This window comes from Myotis yumanensis, unplaced genomic scaffold (genome assembly GCF_028538775.1).
Source record: "Myotis yumanensis isolate MYYU_CA2020_CCGP unplaced genomic scaffold, mMyoYum1.0.hap1 SCAF_6, whole genome shotgun sequence".
Lineage (NCBI taxonomy): Eukaryota > Metazoa > Chordata > Mammalia > Chiroptera > Vespertilionidae > Myotis > Myotis yumanensis.
The window spans coordinates 77,220,028-77,232,198 of NW_027223757.1; the positions used below are offsets into that span (position 1 = coordinate 77,220,028).

Here is a 12,171-nt window from a genome sequence, read left to right on the forward strand (position 1 = left end):
GCACATTCCCAGGTTTTGGGCTTGATCCCTAGTAAGGGGCAAGCAGGAGGCAGCCAATTGATGTTTGTCTCTCATAGATGTTTTCATCTCTCTATCTCTCTTCCTTCTTCTCTCTAAAAAAATCAATAAAACTTCATAGCCCTTCCAGTAGTGTTCTCTTCCAGTGTACTTGTGCTAGTCTGAGTCATCTAAGAAGCAGATGCTAAGACAGGATTAAAAGTGCAAGGATTTATTAGTGGAAGTGCCTAAAAGAGAAGCGGGGGTTGAAGTTGGGAAGGTTGGGAGAGCCATCAGACTAACCCTGAACGAAGGAGAGAGGGATAGACACATCCTGGCCTGCCATGCAGTTCTGAGGAAGGTTCATAAGGTTGTCAGGGAGTCTTTAAGCTGAAGCCACGGTCAGAAGAGTCCTGTGTCTCCTCTGGATGAAACTGCCCTGGCCCTGCCATGTTCAGTCTTTGGTTGGGAGCAGCCTGTAGAAGTGTGGCCTTGGTCCACATGTGGTGATGAATTTCAGAGTGCAGCAGCTAGGCCCTTAGTCAATTATTCTTCCCATAATTGAAGACCTGTGAGGTGCATTCTCATACTACCCACCCCCAAAATCCCAAAGCTTCTGGTCCTCAGGAATGCCTGTTTGTGTTACTGGCTGGACTTTTACTTAAAATTCTTGTCTGTGGCACATGCAGTAAGTGGAGAAAAATGTAAGACCATCCTTTGTTTGGTCATTAGTAAAAAAAACCTGAGGAAAAATCCTGAATAGTTTGTGTTAATCATTAAACTTGCCCTAGAGTTGGCTCTGAACTTTTACTTTGGCGCACGTTTGGCCAGGACAAACAAGTTAGGTGAGTTACAGTCCAGCATGAGTGAGTTACCTGCACGGTAGCTGCAGGCTGGGCTCTAACCAGATAACAAGACCACTGTTTCTTGGCAGAGAGGAATAAGATCATTTGGAGAAGAAAGATAATTTCTCCCTTGAGTCACAACGAGAAAGAAACTGAAAAAAGGTACTGTTTGATCAAAAATGTCTCTGCTCCCTGTTTTCTAAGTATTGCATCTCTTGCCAATGTTGTGGGGAACACAAGGAGATGGGCATCTGTAGCAGTAACCTTGCAGCTCCGTTTTGCAAAGTTCCCCAAGAAAGACTGTAAGGGGAGGGAGGAAAAGAGGATGAAGAAAATGGAGAAGAGAGAGAAGAGAGAGAGAATATTAGATCAAATGCACATGGCTGTCCTCTGGTTGAAAATTTCCCGGTTAAAAGAATTAAGTGGAGGCTGAATTTATCCTTAGGAAGAACTTGTGGGTTAACCATATTAAGAAAAATTGCGTTCATTATTGATTTGCTCTATTCAAGAGGAAAAAATGCAAATCTGAACATAAGGCTTTAAGAAAACCAGTGTGTGAATATCTACTTCCATTGTTCTAAGCTTGGGAGTATTGCTGAAATGATAGGTTAAATTTGTACAGCCAGATTGAAAATAGACTCCTGTGTTGGGGATATTCTGTTGGGTGGAACAAGTAAGTTAGATCCTGTGCTTTGGGACTAAGTAGCAAATACTACTGAGTACCTTCCTCTATGCAGTAGGGGTCTTTCTTAAAATTCATTGTTTTAAAAATGAATTCCATTCCAAATAGATGTAAGCATTTAGGGACTATTAAAGTTTAAAGGAACAGCTGTTTGTTTGTTTTTTTAAAATCAGTTTTATTTGTCTTTTTCCAGCTCCTAGCACAGTGCCCAGGGTCTATTAGGCATATAATAAAAGTTTGTGGATTTGAATTAAATATAGATGATTTTATATAGTATTGGACTATCTTAATCAGGACATATCTATAAGTTAATTCTAAGATTTATTTTCTAAATATGTTTTCTGGGCATTTATTGTGGTTTTTATATTTTCTGAAATGGTATAACTATTTTTGCTAGTCTTAATGTTTTCTTAAAAATTACATGTATCTTTAGTGATGTGTATATGTATTTAATTCTGTTAATATTTTAAACTTTCAGAAAGTTTTAGAGCCAGTAGTTTTTAAAATATATTTTTATTGATTTCAGAGAGGAAGGGAGAGGGATAGAGAAATAGAAACATAAATGATGAGAGAGAATCATTGGTCGGCTGCCTCCTGCACACCCCCAACTGGGGAACGAGCCCATAACCCGGGCATGTACCCTTAACTGGAATCGAACCTGGGACCTTTTAGTCCGCAGGCCGATGCTCTATCTACTGAGCCAAACCAGCAAGGGCTAGAGCCAGTATTTTTCATAGTATTATATTCGTGCCCTCTGACTCGGGGGTGCCAGGGAGTTGCTTAGCAGCCTTTCCAGAGCAGGCATCAGGGTGTTATCTAAGGCATCTGGCTTTTCAGCCAGGCTTTGTGAGTTCTGCCCATCCCATGTATGTGTAAGTTATTTCAGATTAGGTGAACCCAGGCTATTATTTAAATATGTATTCACCAGTTGGAATTGACTGAGTGCTGGGTGGGGCCTTGGCACTAAGAGGGTTGTGGAAATACAAGTCCTCGCAGAGGAATGGACGGGCTACAAGAAGAGGTATGTATGTGTGGCACTGCACCATCTGGTCCAGGCTGCACAGGCACAAGCTAGAGGTTCAGGGAGGAAAGGGCAAGGAGAGCTGGGATGGCTGGGTGTTGGAGAGGATGTGACTGCAGACTGACCACCTCGTTGGACCTGGTCGGAGGCTTTTCAACCTCTGCTGTCCTTGGAATGTATTGTTGGGCACCGATGCCCATCTAGAGGCTGAAACTCCAGTTAGAAAGTAGGAAGAAGAGCTGAGGTTAGAGAAGGACTTGCGGTTGTCCACACTGGGGCTAGCAGACAAGGTGTGCGACCAGGATAATAAGTTGGAGAGCTCAGCATGCTGTCTTGCAAAGCTAGGGAGACGCATGCTGCCTTAAGATCTGAGCTCTGTGACAAAGCCCGATTGGGATGCTAAGATGCAGAATCCCTGGGAAAGTGAGGGGAATGAAAGGGAGGATGTTGTGGTGATTGACAGTGAAATGGAAGAAATGCCTCTTGCTGTCTAGTACTGAGGGAAGCAAAAGCACAGCAACATCAGCCTAAGTCAAGGGGGCAGCCCCCAACTCAGGAAATGTGCGTGATGAGAGAATATATTCCTTCTGAGCTTACTGAAATAGCTACCAAGTTCCAGTAAAAGCCCAAGGGAAGTATTCAGGTGTGATTAGTGCAGCTAAAGACTGGGGGTTGGGTGGTGGTGATGGTGGCATCTGATCTGGCAGGAGGCAAAAAAAAAAAAAAAAAAAAGAGATAGAGAGAAAGAAAGAGCAACATCACCACACACCTGCCCTCTGGCAGTGTCTGCATAGTGGAGAAGGGGGTGGGGTTCAAGGATCTCACTTCCTTATAGATTGGATTATTCTTGCCTACAGAGAGGCTTGGCCCTGTGAGGGTAATCTCCGTAGGCCTGTCATACCCTGGAAATCTGTAGAGGAGGCACAAATAATTTTTAGGGACACAGCCTTCAGAGAGTAAGATGTTGTTGAAACCATCTGGATGGTACATGTGACTGAACCCAGTTAAGGTTTCTATATAAACTTTTAAGATTCTCTTTTTTTTTTTTTAATATATTTTATTGATTTTTTACAGAGAGGAAGGGAGAGAGACAGAGAGTTAGAAACATCGATGAGAGAGGAACATCGATCAGCCGCCTCCTGCACATCTCCTACTGGGTATGTGCCCGCAACCCAGGTACATGCCCTTGACCGGAATCGAACCCGGGACCCCTCAGTCCGCAGGCCGACGCTCCATCCACTGAGCCAAACCGGTTTCGGCGACTTTTAAGATTCTCATGGGTGGGTGCAGAGAACTCTACTCATCTTGCTGCCACCAAGACAGCCTGTATGTTAAGTCCCCTTGCTTACTAAACCTGCCGCCTACCAATTTGGAATGTCTGTCTGTTTCTTCCATCTCTCCTTGCCCTCTGGGTTCGGGCCTCAGTTTATGAACCAACACCAGGGACGGATTCTGTGGACGAAGCGGCTCCTAAGCTGGGCCGTGCAGGAGTTCGGGGAATCTAGGAAGCAACTAGTGGGAGCCAAGGCGGAGGCTGACATGTGCAAGGCCTGTCTGAGAGGCCGTGGGGAGAACTGCCTGGCTGCAGTGCAGGGTTCATACTGGGGACCATGCGAGGGTCAGTTGGAAAAGTACTGAAAGGCCCGAGAGAGGGCTTTCCAATGGAAGTACAAAGCCCATGAAAGAAAAGCTAACTTTTGTTGGGCTGCCCCTTTGTGCCAGGCCCTGTGTTAATTTCTTTATGTATATATCATTTCAGTTAATCTTGAAACAAATCCTAAGAAGTATTCTTATCATCATTTTACCAGTGATGGAGGTTTTGCATTGAGTTAAAAAGCTTTAAGCTGTTAAAAAACATTCAAACCTGTAAACAATTTTTGTAAGTTTATTTGAGCCAAAAGGTCAACAATTGCCAGGAGGCAGAATCTGAGAGGCAGAATCCAAAGGTATTGAGATAGTGCTCCGAAGAATGGCAGTTTTTGCCTTGTTTTATGCATTACAATCAAAGGAAGAGACTTAACTGGGTTACTTGAAATCTATTGGTGACAGATTAAGGAGGCGGAAGAAAGCAAAGGGAAATGGGAGCAAAGTGGGGAACTTCTGGGATTGGATAAAAATTATGATAGACACATACTTCTTTCCCATAGGAGGGTACAGGATAGTTAACAGTCAACAATTAAGGTGATAACAATAACAATGAAGGAATTTGTGGTCTCTGCCTGGCACATTAGGTTGTGCCCTGAGAGGTCTGGAAAAAGGGAAGTTACAAGTTACCCTGACATTTCACAAGAATACAAAAGGACAGTAGGCTCAGTAAAGATCAAAGTTTGATCTTTGTTGGAGAAGATACTGACCTAGGATATGACTACCCACTATAAACTGCTTTTTAATGGAAAGGTGTTACTGTAATTTCAGACCATCCTTTGTGGTTACTTTAGGTTTATGAGTTTGCATGGCCACCACACAGGCCTTCCCTAAGTTAGTCAGGCTAGCTAGCCCCTTCTCATCCACAAAGCAGAAGAATAGCACAATGAAGACAGTGTTTAAGGAAGGTAGGTCTGGCATACTGGGCATTGTGGGATGGGGTGCAGAGGGTCCAGCTTTTCCTTTCTCTGTTTCTTTCCTCCCTTACTCTTCTACTGTGAGGATAACACAATTTTGCCTCAATTCCCATTAGTACCATTTTTCAACCCATTACCATACTGAACATTTACTTTGCTAAGGTCTTCACTTTTTAGGGTTGAAAAATGGTACTAATTTTCTAGAGGACTGACAAACAAACAAACAAAACCAACAAAACCCTCTCCCAAAACCACCATTAACTAGTATTTATTTACATCTAGATATAATAGATATCTAGAATTTATTTTTCAAAATTAAGCTTTTGTATAATAATGAGTTAATCAGAGATGTTATTATTTATCCAACTCAAACATGCATACAGTAAGTTGGTGGGATAAGGGGATGGGTGAAATAGTGATGTTTTTATGTAAAGTTCATAGATTGTCTTTTTCACCACAGTTTCAGAAGATGGTGGGTCCCTTTGAGTATTCTGTAGTTATATTGGTATCACTTCTTTAATTTCCCAACTTTTAACATAGCACAGTAACAGTTTTTAAGCAAAAAAAATAGTAATTTTTAATTTTATTTTTTTATAGAGCGCAAAAGCTATGCTGTTCCAATCAAAACTGAAAATGCTTTTCTGTGTCTGAGCAACTTTGAGAGGATTGACTAAAGTGGATGAGATGATTGCTTGGCTGATCTCTCTGAGAAGTATTGAAATGATACTTTTGGCAAGTAAGTAGGATGTGTTTTGAAGGAATTAATAGATAGAACACGACAGGTTACCTTCAGAACTAGTATAAGGATACTTAAATATTATTGGGGGGAAGTGTTGAAGTATCTGCCCTGGGTTTAAATTTTCTCTGCTTAATAATAATTTTTTTCTGCTTAGTAGTTGAGGTTATATATTAAATAGTTATGAATATATACATCAATTTTTAATGACCAGTGTAGGTTGCTTTTATAGTCTAGAGTTTTTAATTATAACTTATAACTTTCCTTTTATAATTGCTTTTTGGGTCATATGATGTAATTCTTTTTTAGGTTTTATTGTTTTATCTTCCCAAAGGGAGTAGCTTATCTTGTCTTAGTGATTAATGACTACTTGTATTAAAATCTCCTTTTTTCAAATGATGTCTCTGTCTCTGTGAATCTGATTATCCTCTGTGTCATTTTATGGCATTTGTTTTTGGTTTTCTTTAGGTAGAACTATCTAATGTACCTTGGAGGTGTAGGCATGGACTGGTCTTCCCGGGGCTGCGATGAATGACTGTTTAGCTGTGGATGATTTCATCACCCTTGGTTGTACAGTGTACCACCTGTAAACCTGTACATGGAAGCCCTAGGCTAGCCAGCGTTAGGGAGGCCTGGATTATCATTTAATGTTCTTGATATAGAAACTGAAGTGTTCTGTAGATAACACTTTTCCTGGTGACCTCACCAAGTAGCTGACTGCTTTTTATGGCTTCCTTGAATTGGCTTTACTTGGCCAAAGAATGTTCAGGAGCATTTTCAAAGATGAGGGATTAATAAGGTCATGTTCAACCAAAGGGTTCTGTGGGAGAACCCAATCTAGCCTAGCATGTGAAGTGTATAGTGTTTTTTCATTTTAAGGAAATTCAGCAGTGATCCATGCTTCAATCCTTTTCTGTATAGGCAAGGCAAAAATCTAGAGAATTTTTATTGGGAGAGTCATTTGGATCATGTATTCAAAACTAGGGGGAAAGCAGAGGGTGGATACTGAGCAGGTGGATTCAAATTAGGACAGCATCTTGAAGTTTCTCCTCTTCTCTGGGAAGTGGAAATACAAGAAATAAGTGGTGACTTTACAATTAAATACAACTGCCTTATTAAAGAGTGAGAAAGAGAGATAAGAGCTATTATGGGTTGAATTAGGTACTAAAGGTGACCTTGAGGCTCTTTCCAGAGGAAGCAGAAATTCAGGATTGTTCTGATGAACACTGGGTTTTTGGTTGCCTAAGATGAGAGAATCAGTCAGAACTTTCCTTCAAATGGGAGTTCTGAAGGTGTGGTCCCTAGACCAACAGCACCTGGTCAGCAATGTAAAATCTTGGGCCCTATCCCGAACACACTGAATCAGAAACTCTAGGGTGGGGCCTAGCAATCTCTGCTTTGTCAAGCCCTTTTGGAGATTCTGGTGAATGTTCAATTTTGCTTCATAACACTGGGGAAGCTGGTGGATTGAATCTGACCTTCAAAAGCAGTGTTTTTCTCGCTTATTTGTAGTGCCTTGCCTGAGTTTCCACATTGAACCTGAAGAAGGTAGCATTGCAGGGGGAACGTGGATCACAGTCATTTTTGATGGTAGGTTTATGTCTTACCAAATACAAGTTTCTTAATTATTAATCTAAAGAATTCTAAAGAATATGAGTCTGTGGTGTTTTTCCTTGTCTAAGGACAGGTGTAAAAGAGGGCCTGAAGGGAGACAGTCCAACTGACCAGCTTCTGTGTTTCCAGATGCTCACGTGTTAATGTCACAGAAGCAGAGCTCATTATAAGCTGTGTCCACTTTCTTTTATTTTTTTAATTTAATATTTTTATTGATTTCAGAGAGGAAAGGAGAGGAAGAGGGAGAAAGAGTTAGAAACATCAATGATGAGAGAGAATCATCAATCCGTTGCCTCCTGCACACAACCTGAGCATGTGCCTTGCCCGGGAATGGAACCATGATCTCCTGGTTCATAGGCTGACGCTGAACCATGGAGCCATACCAGCCCATGTCCACTTTCTTATCCCACCTGTGGGGTGGATGGGACTCTAGGGACCCTCAGTGAGGTATGGAAGCACTTGACATACATAGTACTTGGCAATGGGGCCCCTCCAGAATCTTGGTTATCTTCCTTGTAGGTCATTCAATACATGGGAGCTTCTAACCATGGCTTATGTATCCATCCCTTCCACAGTAGAGAGTAATTTTGAGGGTTGAAATATTCTTTCCTGGTTTAGGTAGATCAACTTGAAGAGATAAAACATTTTATATGAATTTACAAATGAACACTCATTTACATAGCAGTCATAAATGCCTTGGGGATGAGGAGCATTGATTTAATCCTTAGGCGAACTCAGTGTCTCACATTGCCCCCATGTGGCCATGTTTTTATAGTCTCCTGTGCGGGTTATGACTCTGCTCAGCCTGAGATTCCTCTTTTCCTTATGCTTAGATTTGGAGTCCAGTCTCCTTTATCCCACCAATGGTTCTCAGCTGGAAATACACCTGGTGAATGTGGCCGTGCCTGCACTGCCCAGCATCCCCTGTGATGTCTCCCCTGTCTTCTTGGATTTGCCAGTGGTGATGTGCAAGACCAGGTATAACTCCCCGAAATAAGATCAGACAGGACAAGTGCTTTGCTTATTTCAGTCGTATTTTGGTGGCAAATTAGAGCCACTCCTGCTGTGGCTGCAATTATTTGCTATAGTCTTTTAAAATGTTCTATGTGAATATGCTTCTTAAAAGGTCCTTATCAAGGCTTAAAGGAGGGTGAGAATATAGTGGAGAATTTTGAGATATTTATAAGAAGGAGCTAGATTGGGTTTCCAGCTATTTAAATTTTTTTTTTTTGCAAGAAGCTCTATAGTTATTACTAGTAGGATTTCAATAAATGGTTCCATTTTGCCGTCTAAAGAATCCGTCTTTTAAAATAGGTATAATTTTAATGACTGTGCATAAACCCAAAACCAGCTAGAAAGGAAAGTTGCTTTAATCCTCTCACTGTGTTTGCTGAGCTTGTATAGCATTCCAGGTAATCTATTGTTCTACTCAAGTTTGTGTTGACCTATGAAGTTTATACTAGTTCATTCTTTCTCTTCTCATGTGTTAGAGATGCTTCATAAAAGTGGGTCATTGGTAGAGAGAAAAAAACATGGTCATTTCCTTTCATCTTGTGTTCCTTCCTCCTCTTCCATCTCTCCTTATTGAAATCCTAATCAACCATACTCCAAATGCCACCTTTTCCTTGATCACCCAATTGAGTGTAATCTTTCCTTTCATTGAAAAGGGGACAGTTAAGGGCTGAAATCCAGGCTGTGGTTGCAACAGCTTTGAGAAAGGAGCATCTTTTAGTAATTCATCCACAAGATGTGTGTGTGTGTGTGTAAATCTTTTTGTGAAGGGGGATATTTTTATAATTTACACAAAAGCACAGCATGTGTTGCCCTAGTGGCCCCTTTCTTCAGCCCTATGTTTCTCTGATACTGATGTCAGTTGCCCACTTGTCTGATTCATCCTTATAGAATCAAGTTCTTTGAGGACAGGGGGTATGTTTAACCCCACTTTGGAATCCTTATGGTGCTTAGCCCAATACCTTACAAGTTAAAGATGCTCAATAGATGTCTGTTGAACTGAAATCTTATAGCACTACTATTGGTTTTAACACTGGGCTTTATATTTCCCATAGGTTTTATGATATATTTGAGCATGTGTATTCTTGCAAGAACTTGCTGTGAAATAAGTCAAAGCCCAGAAGATTCACTTGTTTAATCTTGTCAGTCCTAACATACAAATAATGCACCATTCATTTTATACCATCTTTTTAGAGAAAAAGAAGTACTAGTTTTTTTCAATGTACTCATTCATTGGAAGATGACTGTCAAGTTCAATTAACATTAAAGTGTTAAAAACATTGTATGATCAATGAAATACTGTCACACTCATTATCATGAAAAAACTTATCTGCTCTCACAAAACAGGCATTATAACATCCAAATCAGCACTGCCTAATCAAAATGTAACATAAGACACAGATATAATTTAAAATTTTCTAGTGGCCACATAAAAAAGTCAAAAGAAACAAGTAAAATGAATTTTAATAACTCAACATATCCAACATATTGTCATTTCATATGTAGTCAATATATAGATTACTAATGAGATACTGTATATTCTTTTTTTTGCATATTAAATCCTCAAAATCCAGTGTGTAATTTATATAGAGCACATCTTATATAGAGCCACATTTTAAGTGCTCAATAACACTTGTGCCTAGTGGGCAGCACATTGGACAGTGCAAATTTAAATATTTAAGGTCATACTAAAAGATTTTTGATGAGAAGGTTTGCAAGGGAGGCACTTCATAAAGCTAGCTTCTTATTCATCATATTTCCCCTTATACAAATCAACATAAATGGCAGCCTCAAAGAGGCAAAGAAATTGCTGTGATACTCATGAAATTAGGAGAGAAGGTCTGGGATTCTCTCTCTCTCTCTTTTTAAAAAGATTTTTATTGATTTCAGAGAGGAAGGAGAGGGAGAGAGATAGAAACATCAATGATGAGAGAGAATCATTGATGAGAGAGAATCATTGATCAGCTGCTTCCTGCACGCCCCACACTGGAGATCAAGCCCACAACCCGGGCATGTGCTCTGACTGGGAATCAAACCGTGACCTCCTGGTTCATAGTTTGTTGCTCAACCACTGAGCCACGTCTGCCAGGCTGGGATTCTCTTGAAGGAGATGTGAAGTGTTTATGGGATGCTTAGATGATTATGAAGTCAATAATTTTTTTGGCAAAAGGTAAAATCAATGCCTTTTATCATAAAGAGCCTAGGATTCAAGCCCCACTTTGTCCTTAACCTGCTGTGTTCACACACATAAATCTCTTCATCTAATTGGAACTGTCATTTTTTAAAAATATGGAAACTAGCAATGTCCCTTCCAAACTTTTCAGGACTTTTTAAAAATTTAAGTTACTTTCAATTAAAAAATCATAACCTCTTTTGCTGAAGGATTCAACCTTTAGAGTCTAGTGGGTGAGTGGCTATAGGAGGTCAAAAATAGAATACAGGAATCCTTGGTTTATTGTAGAAGACCGAAGAAACCCAAGCGACACTTAGAGAAATGGAGTTACACAGCTTTATTGTGCCGGCGGTCTTAGAGGAGTTGGGAGTTGCCTCCAAAGTCTGAGCAAACCAATATGGTGGAAGCCCTTCTTTTATCCCCTTTTGGTTTCTTTGTCCCCCAAATATGGATGGGGACTTCTGGACCTTTCGTGGGCTTTGCAAAAAGCCTCGTGGGTTGGGATGGGGGTCTTGAGATCATATCTAAGGGCCTGGCCTGGTGCCAGCGCTGATAACCCCCTCTGGGGGTTGTGTAGTGTTCATGGTTTATGGCCTCTGTAAAATGTGAGCATTTAGGTAACAGGTCTTGCAAGACCAGTTTGTAGAGGAAAGGGGCAGTGACTTAATTATAGGTTATCAAGAATGTACATTAGATTGCTGGCACAGGTTCAGATTGCTAGCCCGCCCAAATATCGGGGTTACTTACATTGGAATTAGCCTTTTAGCCTTCTCAGGTTAGCTCTGCTGCACAGGGGCAGGGAGGGGATTTGAAGTGGTCAGGTGGGGCTGCTAGTTTTGACAGTTCAGAGTGTTTAATTCACAAGGATTTCCACTGTCTGTCCTCAGGTCTCTGCTGTCCCAAGTACATGAGGGCATGTACCACCTGGAAGTGCACTCTGGGGGACAGGTGGTAGGCAGCCCAACTGCAGGACTACCAGACAGCTGTTCTTTCAAGGTGGGTTCTAAGGATGGAGAAGTGTTTGCCTGGTCTGAGGGTGTGCTTGTGCTATTGACAAGCAAGTTATAAATGAGGCAGGGAGTCTGCTTTGCCAGGGTAAGAGGAAAGGTGGATGATAGTTATGAGGTTTCTGAGACTACACTAATGAAAGATAAGTATTGAGTGCTGTATATCTTTATGCACGTTAATTTAATGATCACAACAATTTTATGGGGTAGCTATTTATTATCCTGATTTTATAGATGGGCAACCTGAGGCTTAGGGAGATTAAATAATTTGCCCATGTCATAAAAAATTTGCCTAGCTACTAAATGGCAGAACTAGGGTTTGAACCTGCATCTGACTCTGATCCGTGTCTAAACTGAAGCTCAGAGGAGCCACAAAGATCACAAGTGTGCATCAGCATTCCATTGTACAGCTGCCAGCACTTTGGGTCTCAGCATGGTGAAGGGACTCAGGAACCCAAATTTTAACTTCCTCTCTACCTCACGGTTGATTTCTGTACTCTTTCTAACCCTAGAGTGAAAGTTTC

General features: G+C 41.0%; 1 protein-coding gene across 1 annotated transcript in view; it reads left to right on the forward strand.

The window, feature by feature from the left end:
- Positions 1 to 898: 898 nt before the first annotated feature.
- The window catches only part of PKHD1 (PKHD1 ciliary IPT domain containing fibrocystin/polyductin), a 414,612-nt gene continuing 403,339 nt past the window's right edge, over positions 899 to 12,171 (forward strand). The window contains exons 1-5 of the mRNA XM_070418435.1: positions 899 to 1,004; positions 5,704 to 5,842; positions 7,355 to 7,432; positions 8,290 to 8,434; positions 11,528 to 11,636. Of these exons, the coding sequence (XP_070274536.1) occupies positions 5,791 to 5,842; positions 7,355 to 7,432; positions 8,290 to 8,434; positions 11,528 to 11,636 (384 nt within the window). The 5' untranslated portion in view covers positions 899 to 1,004; positions 5,704 to 5,790. The remainder of the gene's footprint in view (positions 1,005 to 5,703; positions 5,843 to 7,354; positions 7,433 to 8,289; positions 8,435 to 11,527; positions 11,637 to 12,171) is intronic.